This window comes from Heloderma suspectum, chromosome 5 (assembly GCF_057233095.1).
Source record: "Heloderma suspectum isolate Gila_16-S chromosome 5, 16-S_ref, whole genome shotgun sequence".
Taxonomy (NCBI): domain Eukaryota; kingdom Metazoa; phylum Chordata; class Lepidosauria; order Squamata; family Helodermatidae; genus Heloderma; species Heloderma suspectum.
This window is the reverse complement of record NC_139462.1, coordinates 163,544,063-163,561,737: the sequence shown is the minus strand read 5'-3', so window position 1 is coordinate 163,561,737 and position 17,675 is coordinate 163,544,063. Positions and strand designations below refer to the sequence as shown.

At 40.6% G+C, this 17,675-nt stretch overlaps 1 protein-coding gene across 2 annotated transcripts in view; it reads left to right on the top strand.

Moving 5' to 3' along the window:
• The window catches only part of DNAJC13 (DnaJ heat shock protein family (Hsp40) member C13), a 77,756-nt gene extending 60,368 nt beyond the window's left edge, over positions 1–17,388 (top strand). For both annotated transcript variants that reach the window (XM_084858165.1, XM_084858164.1), the window contains 21 exons: positions 672–807; positions 1,952–2,136; positions 2,719–2,793; positions 3,367–3,486; positions 3,694–3,873; positions 5,714–5,881; positions 7,081–7,194; positions 8,268–8,384; positions 8,887–9,064; positions 9,317–9,408; positions 9,895–9,994; positions 10,415–10,489; positions 10,614–10,726; positions 11,292–11,461; positions 11,784–11,826; positions 12,129–12,302; positions 12,904–13,083; positions 13,793–13,933; positions 15,014–15,157; positions 15,417–15,516; positions 16,549–17,388. In XM_084858165.1, coding sequence (XP_084714291.1) covers positions 672–807; positions 1,952–2,136; positions 2,719–2,793; positions 3,367–3,486; positions 3,694–3,873; positions 5,714–5,881; positions 7,081–7,194; positions 8,268–8,384; positions 8,887–9,064; positions 9,317–9,408; positions 9,895–9,994; positions 10,415–10,489; positions 10,614–10,726; positions 11,292–11,461; positions 11,784–11,826; positions 12,129–12,302; positions 12,904–13,083; positions 13,793–13,933; positions 15,014–15,157; positions 15,417–15,516; positions 16,549–16,646 — 2,703 coding nt within the window. In that variant the 3' untranslated portion in view covers positions 16,647–17,388. The remainder of the gene's footprint in view (positions 1–671; positions 808–1,951; positions 2,137–2,718; positions 2,794–3,366; positions 3,487–3,693; positions 3,874–5,713; positions 5,882–7,080; positions 7,195–8,267; positions 8,385–8,886; positions 9,065–9,316; positions 9,409–9,894; positions 9,995–10,414; positions 10,490–10,613; positions 10,727–11,291; positions 11,462–11,783; positions 11,827–12,128; positions 12,303–12,903; positions 13,084–13,792; positions 13,934–15,013; positions 15,158–15,416; positions 15,517–16,548) is intronic.
• Positions 17,389–17,675: the final 287 nt, after the last annotated feature.

The following is a 17,675-nucleotide window of genomic DNA, read 5'->3' as shown; positions in this document are numbered from 1 at the left end:
TTGATGGATTATGAATAGATCTCCAGTGCATACATAGAGTTGCCCCAGTTACTTCAATGGAGGGAGCAGATCCATGTGTGCATACCTTTGCATGTGCTGAGCTACTCCATTGGTGTGACCTGGGCAGCCCATGTGCACAGAAACTCCTGCATAATAGAAATGCAAATGGCTGTTTTGTAAACTTCCTAAATGTATATTTACCCTAAATAGTTATTGGCCAGATATTTGAGGTATTGTAATACTAAGTACAATGCTGTTTGCGCATATAACTATTCTGAATAGATTGTACTTTGCTGTTAACAGTATAGCCCTGTGTGTGGGTTTGTTGCAGGGTTTTCCAGAGAAAGATATGTTGTGGAACTTAGAGAAAAATAGGGAAGTAACCTCAAAAAATGGAACAGTACCTCTGAAGATTATGTAGTAGAATACACCCTTTCTCTCAATCAGCCTTCCCCACCCTGGTGCCTTCCAGATGTTTTGGACTACAACTCCTAACATTTCTGACCATTGGCAATGTCGGCTGGGCTGATGGACATTGTAGTCCAACACATCTGGAATGTACCAGGTTGGGGAAGCCTTTTCTGAATTGTAGCCTGCTCCTTTTGCAACATTAACAAATTCCATTTGAGATGAGGTTTATATATACTCTGTTACATGTATTCTGTCTGCAGGATATGTTTGAAAAAGTGAATAAAGCATATGAGTTTTTGTGTACAAAGTCAGCCAAAATGGTAGATGGCCCAGATCCTGAGAATATAATTTTGATTTTGAAAGCTCAAAGCATCCTTTTCAACAGACACAAAGAAGGTAATTATACTTTGCATCTGAACATGTATATTTACATTTAGTATTTTATAAGAAAAAGCTCTGTCATATTGAACACTGATGCAGTTAATTCGGAAATGGGCAGTTCTATAAAATGTGGTGAATTCATTCATTCATTTTATTCCATTTATATCCCGCCTTTTTTCCTCCTAAGGAACCCAAGGTGGCGTACACAATCCTCCTCCTCTCCATTTTATCCTCACAACTCTGTGCATTCCCCCCTCCCCCACCCCCAGTAATTGAAAAACTAAAATGCTAGAGCTATAGGTGTGAATTATCAGAAGCAGCGTGTGAGCAAAATTGTAGACAATGGATGGAGCTACATCTTGTGTTCTGTAGCAGACTCACTTTGATGTAGCAGGTGCATAAAGCCAATTGCACGGTTCCAAATGAAAATACCAGGTGAAAATATTTAGTGAATAAGCTAGATTTCCATGCATCTCCATCCCTAAGGTTCTTTAGTATAAGAACCTCATCTTTAGTAAGATGTCTGAACTGTAATAAAAGGGAAACTTGTTGGTAAAAAACCCAGGATTTGGTGTTACACAGAAAGCAGGTCACAATCAATTTAGCTGAATGGCCAGTTCTCTATCTAAAGTAGTTTTGAGGTCCCCTTCCCCAAAACTGACCAATGCAGCCATGTGCTGCCAGAGAAGCTGCCCAGAACGTTCGGAACCTTCAGTACTTCCTCTGTCTCCATGTGAGAATGGCCGAATGGATGTGGACGGATGCAGCTCCTTTCATATGTTGCAAGAAATTTCTGTGCAACTACTGCTTGTGGTTACTTCTGGTGACTTTTTTTCCCTTCCTGTTTGGATGGAGAGGAGATGGACCAACCCAAGTGTGGTGGCTATTACCTCATTAAATCTTTCTCATGCTTGTTGCGAAATAGAATGCACTAAACGAATTAGCTATCTAAAAATATTTTTAAGCTGCCTTTAAGTGTAGAACCTTCTACATTTCTCTTCTCAGACCAGGGTGTGTGGTGTGTTTTTTTCTTTTGATGCTACTGGCCTTTGAATCTGAGAAATAGCATAACTTTTGCAACATAGAATAAGAGTGTCTTTAAGTTTGTCATTGTCAAACTGATTCAAACATTGATTTCTGGCATTCTCTTCTTTTCAAGATCTGAAGCCCTATAAATATGCAGGTTATCCTATGTTGATTAAGACAATCACAATGGAAACTTCAGATGACCTCTTGTTCTCCAAAGAGTCTCCTCTATTGCCTGCTGCTGCTGAGTTAGCTTTCTACACAGTCAACTGTTCCGCACTTAATGCAGAAGAACTAAGACGAGAGGATGGAATAGAGGTAGACATGGAATCCTGATGGGAAAGTGCTTGTGTTTTGCAGAGAAAAGCGATAGTTTTATTTCCATCTTTTCTGTTAAACTCTTATTTGCAAGATGCTTTTTAATAACCCCTTTGTAAATATGGCTAGACGTTCTCTGGGAAGTATGCTTTGTCTCAGGCTTGCTAATTTTACAGCTGACATCTCAGCTACTGTTTCTGGCTGTTCTGTAAAATTGCATCACCAGTGCTGCATTTATCATGTATGCTACTTAATTTGCAAAAGAATAAGCCAGTTGCTTGCTGGAAAAAACATGAATGGGTTTTTAAACTTAAAATTATCTTTGAACTTGTGCCAAGTGGAAAAAAAATGTGTGCCTCTAAGAAATGTTGTTTAATATTACTCTAAATTTCCAATTATTGGTGGTCTAGCGAAGAATGCATGAACTGATGTTTACACAGCAAATAGGCATTTGGAATATTAAATCTTACATTATGGCTTTAAAATAGTCTCCAAAGATTGTGGAGAGAACCCTCTGGTGTATGATACAAGTTTTGATACCTGCTGACAATCTGCAAAGAAATATTTCATCCACCCCAACAGGTATTGCAAGAGGCTTTCAATCGCTGTGTTGCAGTCCTGACACGCTTCAGTAAGCCAGAGGACATGTCGGTCCAAGTAAGTATTAAGGAAATCCTATAACAGAGGACTTGACCTCTGTGTGTGTACATGAGCTAAAATGTAACCTTTCATTAGAAACAAAGGAAACTGCCTTAAACTGAATCATATCACCAGTCCATCTCGCTCAGTATTATCTTTTGTTGGGCAGTAGCTCTCCAGGTTTTCAGACAGGAGTCTTTCCCAGCCCTACCTGGAGATCTTAATAATCGAACCTGCAAAGCTAGTGCTCTGCCACTGAGCTACAGTCCTACCTAGGTGGCCATAACCCTGCTAGATGACATTGGGCATACCACTGTTCTGAGCCTCGGTTGTACATCAATTGGGAATCTATAACCTACTTACCTAATGCAACATTAGACTTCACAAATAATAAATACTAATTGTATTTCACAATGGAGAAAGGGTTTAAAAAAAAACACACACGCTGAAGAAGTTACAGGGCTGTATCTGCCTTCCAGAAAGGCCGTTGCCATTCTTTTTAACTTCTAAAGAATGCATATTTGTTCTTTCCAGATAGTGTGCATTATACACTGAACTGCTTGTGGCTTAGGAAAGTTTTTCTATTTATAGGTATGTGGACATATAAGTAAATGTTATAGTGTGGCAGCTCAGTTTGAAGACTGCAGAGAGAAAATAACTGAAATGCCAAATATCATCAAGGACCTCTGTAGAGTGCTGTATCATGGCAAGGTAAGTCCTTGTGTAGATGTTGTGTTATGCTTTGTTCCATCCTACTATGTTCCAAAAATGAAAAGCAAAATGTGTTTATCTTGAGGAACATGCCACTCTTGCATTCTGTGGTGTTTTACATCAGTACATCCCATGTCTTATTCCTGTGGGCATTCAACATTCCTCATTTATCACCGAAAGCAAATAAATGTGTTCATTCCTGCTTAGAACATTCCACGTGTGGCCTCCCTGGGAGTAGAATGTGTCAGTTCATTTGCTGTGGATTTCTGGCTACAGACGCATCTGTTTCAAGCTGGAGTTCTGTGGTATTTACTAGGCTACCTCTTCAACTATGATTACACACTGGAAGAGAGTGGTATTCAAAAGAGTGAAGATTCCAATCAGCAGGTAATCATGAGGAACTGTTAATAGACTACTAAGTTTTAAATACATCCTGAACAAAAATTCTAAGATGGAGTGAGGAACTTATGTGTATTATCTTAAGATCAAACACATTGTTTAATGTGCTGTACTTCTCTAGGTAAAGCCTTCTGTGTTTTTTGTGGCTTTGGCTTACACAGTTGAAGAGGCATTCCCTATTAGTGAAGAAAGGTCTCCAAGATGGGCTTTACTCCGCCTGTCAGCTCAAGAGGCAGGGAGCGTGCCGATGACATTTTAAGACTTCTACCTCTTTAGAAGGATCCCTCCCAATACCTTCCTTGCTGAGTTCAGGTGTTAGACAAGGTTTTCTCTCTCCCTGAAGGAAAACATCTTCCTTGGCCAACTAATCTCTTTGACTTTTTCATCTGCATTTGGACAAATAGCAAAGCTTTTTGTATCCTTTATGGGGGAAAAGTATCCGCCTTTATCATAGCAAGGAGGACAAGAGTTAGTCTATGAAGGGCAGCACGGTCAGATTCGAGTCTATGAGGTGCAGCACATTCAGGCTCCAAGTTCCAGTCAGCATCGCGTCTTGTTGCACAAGGGCAGCAGCCGCTGCAGCAGCACTGTCAACCAATGCACCAATTTCTGAACTCTGCCTAACCACCATGTGGTCCTGCAGCAAACGCATCCACAGAACACTGCAGGTTTGGTGCCTGTGCTTCCTTAGAGGGCTTGGGGAGGAGAGTGCTGCAAAACTCATTTCCTCCATAACATAACAGCCACACATTCTACCAAGGCTACCACGCTGCTTTTTCATATCCCAAACTGGAAACTCTCTTACACTAACAGAGAAAGGAATACTGGCACTTACCGTGAAGGTTTCTTCTTGTTGGGGCGTAGAGGGTGTCCAGGCCCCAACCTAGATTGCATTCAGTGACTGTTGCTCATCGCTTCATCTCCACACAGGCATTCCTGCAACATAATAAGCAGGTGCCAGATGTTTCCCAAGGAGTCTTACTCACTAATCTCCTGTCCATGAACATTGGTTTCCTTAACCTGTTCTGAAATACTACTACTACTACTGCTGCTACTACTACTACTACTACTATAATTTATTATCATTATTATTATTATTATTTCTATATTGCCCCATAGCCGAAGCTGTCTGGGTGGTTTACGGAAGTTAAAATATTAAACACAGTGTAAAAAGTTTAAAAGCCATTTACATAAAAGCACACATACAATATACACAAACAACATATAACTAAACACAACTTTGAACAGTCAGTCATGACTAAAGACACATCCAGGACCGATTAAAACTCATCATGTGCTGCCAGATGCCTGGGAAAAGAGAAAGGTCTTAACCTAGCACTGAAAAGATAACAATATTGGCCAAGCTTATGATAGAACTGGAAGGGGCTTCTTTTAAGGAGGTAAAACTCTTAAAATGTAATTGGCTTACTCCCTGCCTCATGAGCTAGTAAGAGGAGCAAAGCCTGGCCTGAAGACCAACAAGAAGACATCTTGATGGCAAGTGCCAACATTCCCTTCTCAAGATCAGACATGCTTGCTTATGCCTATCATGAATTAGATCATGAGATCTGTGAATGGATGGAGGTTCACAGAAGGAGACATTCCTCTTCCTCTGTCTCCTCCTTTCTTTATATATTTGGGGGATCCTTCTGAACTGTGTGGAATTGGGCGCAGGAGGAAGGGGCAATTGCCCAAAATTTGGCAATGGCAACTTCCACAGGCTGTCTGCTTTTGTCTGCAGTATTCCTTGTGAAAGAGGGAGTTTCTGTTTTCTTCCTCTACTCAAATTACATAAGTATAGAATTGATTCACTATTTTCTATTAATAGGAAGTTGCCAATACCCTTGCCAAACTCAGCCTCCTTGCTTTGAGCCGTCTTGGTGGATATCTTCCTGGAGAACAAGCTACACCTGAAAACCCAACGATCAGAAAAAGTCTTGCAGGCATGCTGACACCTTATATTGCAAGGAAACTTGCTGTGGTTAATCCTACTGAGGTACAAGAACATTGTAACAGTCATATTAATGCTTTTCCCTTTACTTGCCAAAGGTAGCTTGACAAATTACTACGGAGCATGTAAGTTCAGTATAGGATGTAATAATGGCAAGATAAAAAAATATTCACGCTGGAAAATCTTGACTAAGGCACTTGCAAGCAGCTTCACTTCTCAGTGTTGTAGAGATTTATGGGTCTGTTCTATATCCATCCTGCCATTTCTAACTTGGTATGTATTTCTTCTGGCTAGGGGCTAATGGGGGTCACTAACCCCTACACAAAATATGACTGCCACATGAAAGCTGCTTGAAATAACTGCGTGCTGACTGTTTCATGTGGTAAACCTTTGGGTATACCACAAATTATAGAGCCTCATGTGGCGCAGAGTGGTAGGCGGCAGTATTGCAACCGAAACTCTCCCCACGACCTGAGTTCGATCCCAGCAGAAGCCGGGTCCCAGGTAGCCAGCTCAGGTTGACTCAGCCTTCCATCCTTTCGAGGTTGGTAAAATGAGTACCCAGCTTGCTGGGGGAAAGGTAGTCACGACTGGGGAAGGCAATGGCAAACCACCCCGCTATAGTCTGCCATGAAAACGCGAAAGCGGCGTCAGCAATGACTCGGTGCTTGCATAGGAGGAACCTTTCTATACCACAAATTAGCCCCCACTATGTGCTTGCTGTCTGTCTACACATGCCATGCCTGCATGCCACATACACACACACACACGTGTGTGTGTGTGTGTGTGTGTGAGAGAGAGAGAGAGAGAGAGAGTGTGTGTGTGTGTGTGTGTGTGTGTGTGTGAGAGAGAGAGAGAGAGAGAGAGAGAGAGAGATCACATACCCCAAACATTCCTAGTTGTGGCTTGAAGCAGTGGATCGAGGGAGATGATCTATGTGGCAAGGCAGTATCTACATGTGTGTGTATATTCACACACTCACTCTCTCTTGCTGCATGCTGTGGAGTAGAGGCAGTGTCAGATGGCTTCTATCGCACCCATACCATAAACATAATGGGTGGGCCTAATTAACTCCAAATATAGACTTCTATTAAAGATTAAACAAGAGGAAGTAACTTGGGGTGTGAGGACTAGAAGGCCGACAGTGGCCATGTAAGTGGTGTTAAGGAGATCTTAAGCTGATCAAAAGTAGGAAGAAGTAGTGTTGTAGTAAATCTGTTTTGTCATAACTATTCCTTACCTAGATTTTGAAAATGCTCAACAGCAACACCGAGAGCCCTTACCTGATTTGGAACAATCGTACAAGAGCTGAACTCCTTGAATTTTTGGAATCTGAGCAGGAAAGCATGATTAAAAGAGTGAGGCACTTCTTGAAATTGTTAGTTTGGCTAGTTGGGAGTGTATGAGGCAGATACTGTTAGAAGCAGCACACAAGTGTGGCTGCTTCATTTCTTAGAATCAATAAGCAAATATGTACAAAGACTCTGTGTTAACATCTAGAGCAGTTTTCTCCAAGCCGTGCCTTCAAGATAAGCTGTGCCATTGGCCATGCTGTCTGGGGGATGATGGGAGTTGTAGATTGACACATCTGGAGGGCGCCACATTGGGGAACAATTTATAAACTTAAATCCATTGAAGGTGCACATTGACCCATGTTTCTTTTACTATAAATAATTATTTCTCAATAGCATGTATTAATGTATTGTGATTCTGTAGTAGACTAGTTCTTCTACAGAACTATTTGAAGTTGAAGATTCTTTGTAATTTTGGTTTTCCTCAAATACCTGTCCTCAAAAGTAATTGAAAGAGATTCATACACCCCAGGATTTGTATAGCTTTATGGATCTTTTGCCATTTTTGTCCCCATTCCACCTTGCCCCCAGGTATAATACAGATTCAGTTTTTTTCAGTTGGAATTTTAGAAATTATTCAAATCAGCCTGTTTTTAGGTGTAGGATTCCTTCTGCAGCACCATGTATATTATAAAAACATGGAGAGTGAAAGTGTGGCCTGGACAAGAAGTAGCAACTAACAGCCCTAGGAAAGAAGAGATGTAACATCCACCAAGTACTTCATTGCTGTGAGCTGCCTTGGGAGGGCTTCTGCCCTGAAAGGTGGCCAAGAATTAAACAAACAAACAAACAAATACTGGCCAGATCTCCTTCTAGTGTTATCTGCCTGCACTTTCAGCCTTTTATTGTGTTCAAAGTAAATGAGAACTGACATTCTTAAAAACCCAAGTTCTGTCTCAACTTCATGGTTCCAAGTTCTAAAAGTTCAAAATATGCATAAAACAAATTTATATTGAGGATTGTACTGCTTCTGCGTCCAGTCAGTTAATGATGTTTCTTACTGTAGCAAGCTGCAGAGAATTCTTTCAGTTCTTAATTCATTGTGTGCAGATTTTCAACTTAAATTTTACTTTCTAAAGGGCGACTGTGATAAAAGCTATGGATCAGAATTCATCTTCAGCGATCATGCAAAAGAACTTATCGTAGGAGAGGTTTTTGTTAGAGTTTACAACGAAGTCCCCACATTCCAGCTAGAGGTGAGATTCTGTTTTTGCAAAAAGTGAAAGCCTTTCTTTTTAAATAGGTTTGCCTATGCCAGCATGAAATGCGTTAGGAACTGAAGCTCCTCCCCTTGATTTCCAGGTGAAAAATGAGGTGTAAATCATTCATGTAGCACAATTTCCTCTTGCCTTTGCTACCTGTTTATTTGCCTGTTTGTTAAAGATTCAAAGGTCAGCAAAGGAATATTCAGAATGAAATAACCACATACTATAGAACTTCCTAGGCTGCTTAGCAATATGGCCCTTTGTTGTTCAGTCGTTCAGTCGTACCCTACCTTACTGTAATCTCCTAGAGGAGGTCTGTCTAGTGAAGTTGGAAAACTACTGGTGGTCTATCCTGATATGGGTTTTGATTGTTGATTCCTTATTTGTAAATAGTCTGTAATATGCTTATGGGTTGCATTCAATTAAAATGGCTTCCTTCATGTTTGTCTTTTGAAGCTTCCTTCTTACCTAATGTATTTGTTGTTCTGTACAGCTTCCAAAAGCATTTGCTGCAAGTCTTTTGGATTATATAGGCTCACAAGCGCAGTACCTTCATACATTAATGGCCATGACTCAGACAGGAAAAGTTGAATCTAACCAACATGGAGAGAGACTCAGAAGGGTTGAAATGGCTTTGGAGGCTCTGAGGAATGTAATAAAACACAACCCAGGTAAGTGAGGCATATCACACAGCTTGTTTAAGGCCTGCCTGCTAAAAAGGTTTAACATTAGATTTTGGGTGTCTAGATGAAAGTTTGGTTGTACAGCTTATCAAGCTACTTCAAGAAGTATATAATTTTAATAACATGGCTGTTCTTTGAGTAGTTTAAGAAAACATTTGTAGGTGCTATTTCTTCAGCTTTAAGTAGGTGTTTTTGCCCACTTCAGCGCTTTAACTATAGTAGTTTTATTTCTTCATGTAGGTTCAGAATGTGAATGCATAGGTCACTTTAAGTTAATATTCTCCCTTCTGCGTGTCCATGGAGCTGGCCAAGTGCAACAACTGGCTTTGGAGGTAAGTAAGAAGACAGATTAAATAAATACATTTGTTAAATGTTGCTTGACATAGTAGCTGGCTCTGGAGATAAATAAACAAATGCATTAAACAAATTAAATATCTAAATGTGTTAAATGTTGCTTGACCTAGCAAAAAGTTCTTGTCTTTGAAATGTATTGTGATGTTCTCCTTGTTTCTTATGATAGATGTAAGTTCATTATTTTACATTAAGCCAATAATGATTCTGATTTTTTGTTTTGTACCTAGAGGATGGAGTGCTAGACACCAAATAGTGACTGTTGATTATTTTAACTTCCACTTGTTGGTGCATAGGCTATGTAAATAGGAATTGTAAGGTACACAGTTATAGAAGGTCTCTCTCTCACATGCGTGTGCATGCCCTCGCTCCCTTCCCCCCTTCATCTCATATTGAAGGAACTGAATTGACAGCTAGCTGCTTTTGTAAAGTTTAGCTAGTAATGTTGCTTTTTCTTTCTTTAACAGGTGGTGAACATAGTGACTAGTAACCAAGAATGTGTAAATAATATTGCAGAGGCAATGGTTCTTTCAAACTTACTAGCTCTCCTGCATTCACTACCATCAAGTACGTAGAACATATGTTAACTTTGCGCCCCATCCCCCAAATCACCACCACCAAAGTTGCTGCTGGATTTTGGTGGCGCACTGGCAAAAAAGTTGCATTTTCACTTTGAAACAAGGTGCACAGGGAGTGTGCACTTCATTTCAATGCAACTTTGCGCTCTTTGGGGATTCCAGGAGTACAGTTTTACATTAAGTAAGACACATACTCCAATGTGCCATGTTTTAAAGTGAAAATGCATCTTTGCTGCCACAAAATTGCTGTTGGGGAGTGTACCCTTTGAAGTTGCCCACTCCTGACCTAGAAAATCCTACAAGTCCCATTACCCTTGTTTTTAAACATGCCCTGCTGTGTTTTATTTGGTATTTGTCAGATAGCTAGTTATAAAAGCTGGGTTTCACTAACAGTTACTAATTTTGGCAGGTCGGCAGCTTGTTCTTGAAACTCTGTATGCTTTGACATCCAGCACCAAAATAGTTAAGGAGGCCATGGCAAAAGGTACAGTGACCTGCAGTGACCTGCATTTTGGTTGTTTTTGTATTATAAGATTCTTGTTGTATCCAAAATTAATGGCTTCAGACTTGCTGTGATTGGAAGCACCAACAGTTCTGTCCTTTCCTAGGTGCTTTAATCTACTTGCTTGATATGTTCTGCAACTCAACGCATCCGCAGGTTCGATCTCAGACAGCAGAGCTTTTTGCTAAAATGACAGCAGACAAGCTGGTTGGTCCAAAGGTAAGCAAAAATAGTTGTATTGTATAGGCATTTAACAGACACTCGTGAAAACATGCCAAGGCACAGGAGGCTGTATGTTTCCTATAGTGTGCACGGCACTGCCTCATGCCTTGCTTGATTTGACAATGCATGCTTGTAAAAACTGTTGTCCTCCATCGTACTGGGAATTGGTATAATTACACTCTGTAGCTATAAATGAACAGCCCTCACATGGTGTCAGCTTTAAATTGTACTGTGTGGAAGCCCCCACTTGTCTGGAGAAACATACTACTTGGAGAAACCTGCTTTCACAAGCACCCCCACCCCTAAACTTCAGTTTAGATCATTCTGACATGTTACGGTAACTCTAGGACTTTTCACACGATAGGAAATTTCCAGAACAATGGTTAGCCGCATAAATGCGGTCTCCACACAGTGGATTTAAAAACTTTTCTGTGGAGAAGTTGCTTTCAAAAATTATTTCTTAGTGCTTTGCTTGACTCATGATACAAGCTGTTAGTTTGATTAACTGGAAAATGATCTATTAACTGCGGCAAAATTTTGCAATCTGTGTGTTGTTTTCTAGGTTAGAATTATCCTAATGAAGTTTCTGCCTGGTGTCTTTATGGATGCCATGAGAGATAATCCTGAAGCTGCTGTTCACATTTTTGAAGGAACACATGAAAATCCAGAGCTGATATGGAATGACAACTCCAGAGAGAAAGTGTCGACAACAGTTCGTGAAATGATGCTAGAGTACGTCACAATAATAATGAATACTTGCTGTACTTGCATAACCAGATTCATGGTAAAACGAAGCAGAATTTAAAAGCCAGGATGGGATTTAGTCTGGAGTCCTGTGGGACTGCAGCACAGGATCTGTTTCAGGTGATATAATGCAAAGACATAGCCAAATATCCTGTACTGATCAAAAGTACAATAGTACATTATGAATCGTAAGAAACTATTTGGATCTGAATCTCAGCTGAGTAGCAGGAAAGTTTAAAATTTTGGGGTTTTTTACCTCTGTTGTATTAGCAGAAGAATTTGTTAATGCTCTTCTTTCTTTTCTTAAAAGGCACTTTAAGCTACAGAGGGACAATCCTGATATTAACTGGAAGGTAAACAAAATGTAACTGTTTTAAGTTAGAGGGAATACTTTAGAGGAAACCCGAACATGATTTGTTTTGTTGTTCATGGATCTTTTTTTTTTTTTTTTTTACATTTTCTCTGTTGCGGGTATTTCCTATATTGATGTACAGCCTTATTTCATTGCTTAACCACGACTGTAATAACCCAGAACTACACTATAGAACATTCTAAGTTGACATGCCCAAAATGCATGTCAGTTTTACATGACAAAATGTAACTTTTTTGATGAATTAATAGAGTAAGATGTTTTTTCCCTTTCTGACTGGTCCAGTTGCCTGAGGACTTTGCTGTGGTCTATGGTGAAGCAGAGGGTGAACTCTCTGTAGGGGGTGTCTTCCTAAGAATCTTTATTGCCCAGCCGGCTTGGGTCCTACGAAAACCTAGAGAATTTCTCATTGCACTGTTGGAAAAATTCACTGAACTGCTGGAGAAGAACAACCCCCGTGTAAGTGGAGCTCATAAATGTTATGTTAGCTTTGTGTAGCTGCCAGTTTGAATTTTTGAAAGGGGGCACAGGGTCATTGAAAACTATATGAAAGCTTTAAGGATGAGGTGAGTTCTGATTCTTTTTTCAGTATACGTTTGCTGACATAAAGGTGGCGATCACTCACTTCTACCAACATTCACTGAGGCTGCAGTCCATTGCAGACTTGCATGGGAATAAGTTCCATTGATACTGGAACTTACTTCTGAGTAATCTTGCATAGGACTGTGCTGTTAGCTGTTCAGTCTGGAATTCTTTTGTCTGTAGTGAAATGTCTGGCATGTAATAGTAGTAAATTTCCCCTGTACAAGATTCCTGCCCAAGAAAACCAGCTGCTCAGTATCCTGAAGAGGTTATTGGGGTTGTGGCCCTTTTACTTTGCTTATGAATAGGGTAATCCTGTGTTGTCAGCAAATGATTTTAAGATGATCCATATATGTGACTCCTGACTGTCAGTAAGTCTTGTCTTGTAAACTGGTTACTCAGGGACTGGCTTCAGATTTTGACCTCTTTTAGATATGGAGATTTCCCTGACTTCTCTGTGTGTTGTGCTTTGAAACAGGGGGAAACGTTAGAAACTGTAACAACGGCAACTGTGTGCCTCTTTAGTGCTCAGCCTCAGCTGGCAGACCAAGTCCCCACACTTGGCCACCTTCCCAAGATTCTCCAGGCCATGAATCATAAGAATAATGCCATCCCTAAAAGTGCTATGCGTGTCATGCATATGCTTTCTGATAATGAGGTAAGCAGGCTCGTCCCACTAAACAATTCTATCTTTGCCATGAAATGGGGTCTTCTAAGGTGCACAATTATCATCTCCTGTGCCTCTTTGGGTCTGTTTTATAGGCTGAATAGTCAGTGACAGGATTTAGAATCTTTGGACTGAGATGAGTATGAAGCCTGGCTGGATACAATATAAAGCAGTGTCCAGTTAAAACACATGCACCCCCAAATTAGCTTGCCTCCAGTTGGGAACACAGCGTATAGAACTGTCCACTTTAGGTCAGTTAGGGCAGGTCCATGCATGCTCCTACCCATGTTTATTGCAGACAAACTGTTCCTTCCAGTCACAGTGTTGTGCAAACAAACCATAATCTCCTCTGCCTGTTAGGGTGCAAGCAAACTTTCTCCCACATAGTGCGAGCCCAACACCACAAACATGAAGTAGCCAAGGAAACACTAATGTAGTCTAAAACACACCGCACAGTGATTGTCTTGTCAAATCCGTTTGAATTTTCTCTGTCTCTCTAGCTTGAATTAATTCCGAGTATGGGCAGTTAGTAGCAGTTAGCTTTAAGGGATGCTGTCTACTGCAGCAGTTTGCAACCTGGTTAGCAGTAGGATTGTTATGCTAGATATTTCTTCGTCTCTTATGTATAAATCCCTGTGACTTCACCTGTTAGATGTGGATCTTCAACAGAGTGAACAAAACTGTTTTTTCCTTTACACAGCTTTGTGTTCGTTCAATGGCAACACTAGAGACTATCGGCCCTATGATGAATGGAATGAAGAAACGACCAGATACTATTGGAGTAGCCTGTGAAACACTTAATCGGATGTTTCAAAAAGAACAAAATGATCTTGTAGTCCAAGTAAGCAAGTTCTAGAACTTTCTTACAGCATGGCATTTCATTTTACAATAATCTAGAGACCATTTCTATGACCACTAGACACTGTCTAGATGGCCATAGGATTTTTCAGTTTCTGGAAACCAAGGTCATCAAGCCTTGCTTTCCAGAAACCATGCTCCCCGCTGCCGCCCCCCTTGTAGCTGGTGCAGTTCTTCCCGCACCACCACATCTGCCTCCATAAACAGAGCATGGAGAGGGTGAAAAGGGGGCAGTCCCAGGGCAGGAGGGGAGGAGACTGTGGAAGCCACTTTAGACAGCTTCCTATTGGGTCTCTGGGCCCCTTCCCTCCCCCTCTCCGAAGCTGTGGCTAGATGTGCATCTAGCCACAAATGCAGGGTGGCTGAAGCACAGAGGAGAGGATCCCCTCCATGTTCGTCCACTCTGTATTGGATGGGCATCAGCCTCTGAGTTCGGAGGCTGACATCTATTTCAATAGGATTGTGCCCCTAGTTACATGCCAGTATAGTTGTGCTTGCTTCGTACTGTTAAGACTGGGAAGTCAGTTTCCCTCTGGCACCTTAGGGCAACAAAGCAAAACAAAAAACCCCCAACAATTTTGTAGAGCTAAGGATGGGGTGATGCTGGCTGTGTGATAGAGCTATAGACCTATCTTCACCATAATATGAATCAATTATGTTTTATGGATCCATCATATTTTAATTAAGATTTTGTTTTTAACCTATGTTGTTAGCCACCTTGGGTACCATTTTTGTTTGGAAAGGCAGGATAGATACATATACGTACATACCAAAATAGCATGTGCAACTATTGTCTTGATGGTTGGGAAGGTGGTGAAGTCATCTTTCAGCATTTGTGCTGTAGCTTAAGGTTGCCAGTTATAAGCAATAACTTTAAGGACAATCTCTATCTGCATATGTGTTACTGAAATATTTTCATTTTAAACTTGAACCAAAAGTGATTTTTTTCCCAGTGATCTTGCATGTCTGTGATAACTGGGGTAAGAGGCGAACACCCACACCAGTCTTGCCACCAAAATGCTTTTGGGCTGTCTTTTAAGTACCCTGTAATCTTGTTTTATAGGCTTTGAAAGCAGATTTGGTCCCATATCTCCTAAAATTGCTTGAAGGAGTTGGTCTTGAGAATCTGGAAAGCCCTTCAGCCACAAAAGCTCAGATTGTTAAAGCTTTGAAATCAATGACTCGTAGTCTACAGTATGGAGAGCAGGTAAGCATCCCACACCTGTCCTGAATTCCTTTTTAAAGCCTGTAAAGTAAGGTGTTTGCATGTCATAACTTTAGTGTAACAAGACCAATGCTTCAGAATTGTGCAGGTTTAAAAGCTGCAGCTAAACGGGGCCACACTTAAAAAGAAAACATAAACTCAAAGTAGACCCTTATAATGACAGTGTTTCCTTCCCAACTGACTGGATAGATACAGCAAGTAAAATGGAACAAGTCCTCCCTGGGCTTCCTTGCTTTTTCAGGTGAATGAAATCCTGTCTCGTTCCTCTGTATGGAGTGCCTTCAAAGATCAGAAACATGACCTGTTCATTTCTGAGACTCAAACAGCAGGATACCTCACAGGTCAGTGAACATCCTAAGTTAAGCTTTTTTGGCCATCCTTTCTTGGCTGAAAGGATCATGTGGCTTGTTTATCTTGAGATAACTTAATTCACTCCCATGTCTGGTTTGTTCACATGTTCAAAGTTGTTAATGAAAGGGTAAATGGTTTGAAACATGCTGAAACAACTCCTGCTAAAACGGGTGTGTCTGTTTTGTCTCACTTCTGCAGAAATGTCTGTAAACAATCAGCTGAATCGAATGAAATGAATTCCATGTTTTTAACCTTAGCTGTAATTCTGAATTTGTAAGGGACCTCCAGTCCTTTTAGAATTGTAGAGTATGCTCATGGTTGGGAATGATTCACTTCTCACCTACAAGCCTTCTTAAGGATCAGTGGAGTTGTGCTTCACTCTTGCTCCAAAGTGCTTTGCTGTCTGTACTTCCCTTGCTTCTGGTTTCTTTCTCCCTCAGGTATCTCTTCTCCTTCCCTTCTATCTGGTAGCAGTCCCCTTCATCTCAGAAGTGGGCTTTAGATCTACTTTGGCAGGCAGCTTGCTAAACTTCTTTCTAGCACTCTCTAAAGCAGGTAGATACCATTTTGCTAAGTGCACGTTGCTTCTGCGCTGTTCCTAGAACTAAATGCTTATTGGTGCATGGCATACACTTGTAGCAAACATTTGGCTGTTGTAGGACATTGCGACATGCTCCTTGGCATTCTGCACTTCTTGTAACAGGGACTTCAGAGTTCTAAGTGATGGCTGTCTGAACAAGGATATATCTGTGGGTGTCTCTGCAGTTGACTTATGAGATGTCAACATGTACCCTAGATAATGTGCTTGTATAGTGACTGATGATGGAGGAATGGAAACCTGATCCCCAGTAGTCTGTAATCAGTCTACCTAGAGAGATTTTTAAATGAACGCAATTGACATGCCGTAGATAAGGGAAAGAACCTTGGCCTGAGATGAATTGACAACTTGTATCATGCTCTGTTGTTCCTGAAGCTTTTTAAAAAATTACACACACACACCCCATTTTTTCCCCTTGAAACAGGTCCTGGAGTTGCTGGCTACCTTACTGCAGGGCGGTCTTCATCCGTTCTGCCCAGTGTCCCACCTCCAGTAGACCACGAAGCTGGCGATACTGGCTAATGGATATGAAATGCCTGTGCAAGAGACTCCAAGGCAGACTAGCCATTGATGAAGAAGGACCCCCATTCCTTGGCCTAAACCGTTGGAACAAATTCTGCCTGCCTTTCAGGTTTCATGACAGTGTTATTCCTTTTTCTATGAATATATTTTTTTTAGAAAAAAGTTCACAATTCTATCACATTGTAACATAAGAAGAAAGTACTTTGTGGATCAGCCTAAAAGGGTACACAAGATTTTTTTTCTTGCTGTACGTAAGCACATTTTGTTCCTTTATATTTTTGTTTACAAGACTGTGAATCAAAACTCTTTTCCTAGCTTTTATATATTATGAACTAGCATGACTGAAGTTGAACTGCAGTCTTGAAGAATTGGGCTAAATCACTTGATCCTCTCAACCCTCACTAGAAGATTTCCCCTCCTATTCTCCCAAGTTGGACACGATCATCCTCCTTGAACTTGACAGACTTGGTGTTTGCCTATGTCCTCAATCATTAATGTTACCTTCACAAGACCTAATGAGATATTTGTAGGTATAACTGGCTTTACCAAATTGAAAAATTAAAATGCAGCAAAAAAACCCTATTTAAAAAATGATGTTAACATGTTATATAAAAGCATAGTGTAATTGTGATAATATGTTCTATACATTATCCAGTATATAAAACTTTCTATATTGAATGTACATTATGCAGATCATTCGTATGTACATAAAATTTTAAAAATAAAGGGAACTGAAAGCCTTGTTGATGAGAAAGACTTGAACTTCTGCTGTTCTGTCCCTTTGTAAACCTGGAAAGAAAACGGGGAGGATATTGTATGTGCCCATTTATTCCTTTTCTCCTTCCTCTAAAAGCGGACCTTTTTTTCTGTTGGGATGAGGCAGCTGAAAACTATTCCAGCAAAATGCCCTGCATAACATAACACTCTGGATTCTTGAGAGCCTAACTAGACATTACAGGGGATGAGGGGCCAGTCTGCATCTCCCCAAGTCACAGCTAGTGGGAAAACATAATATATGCGTTTTCCTTG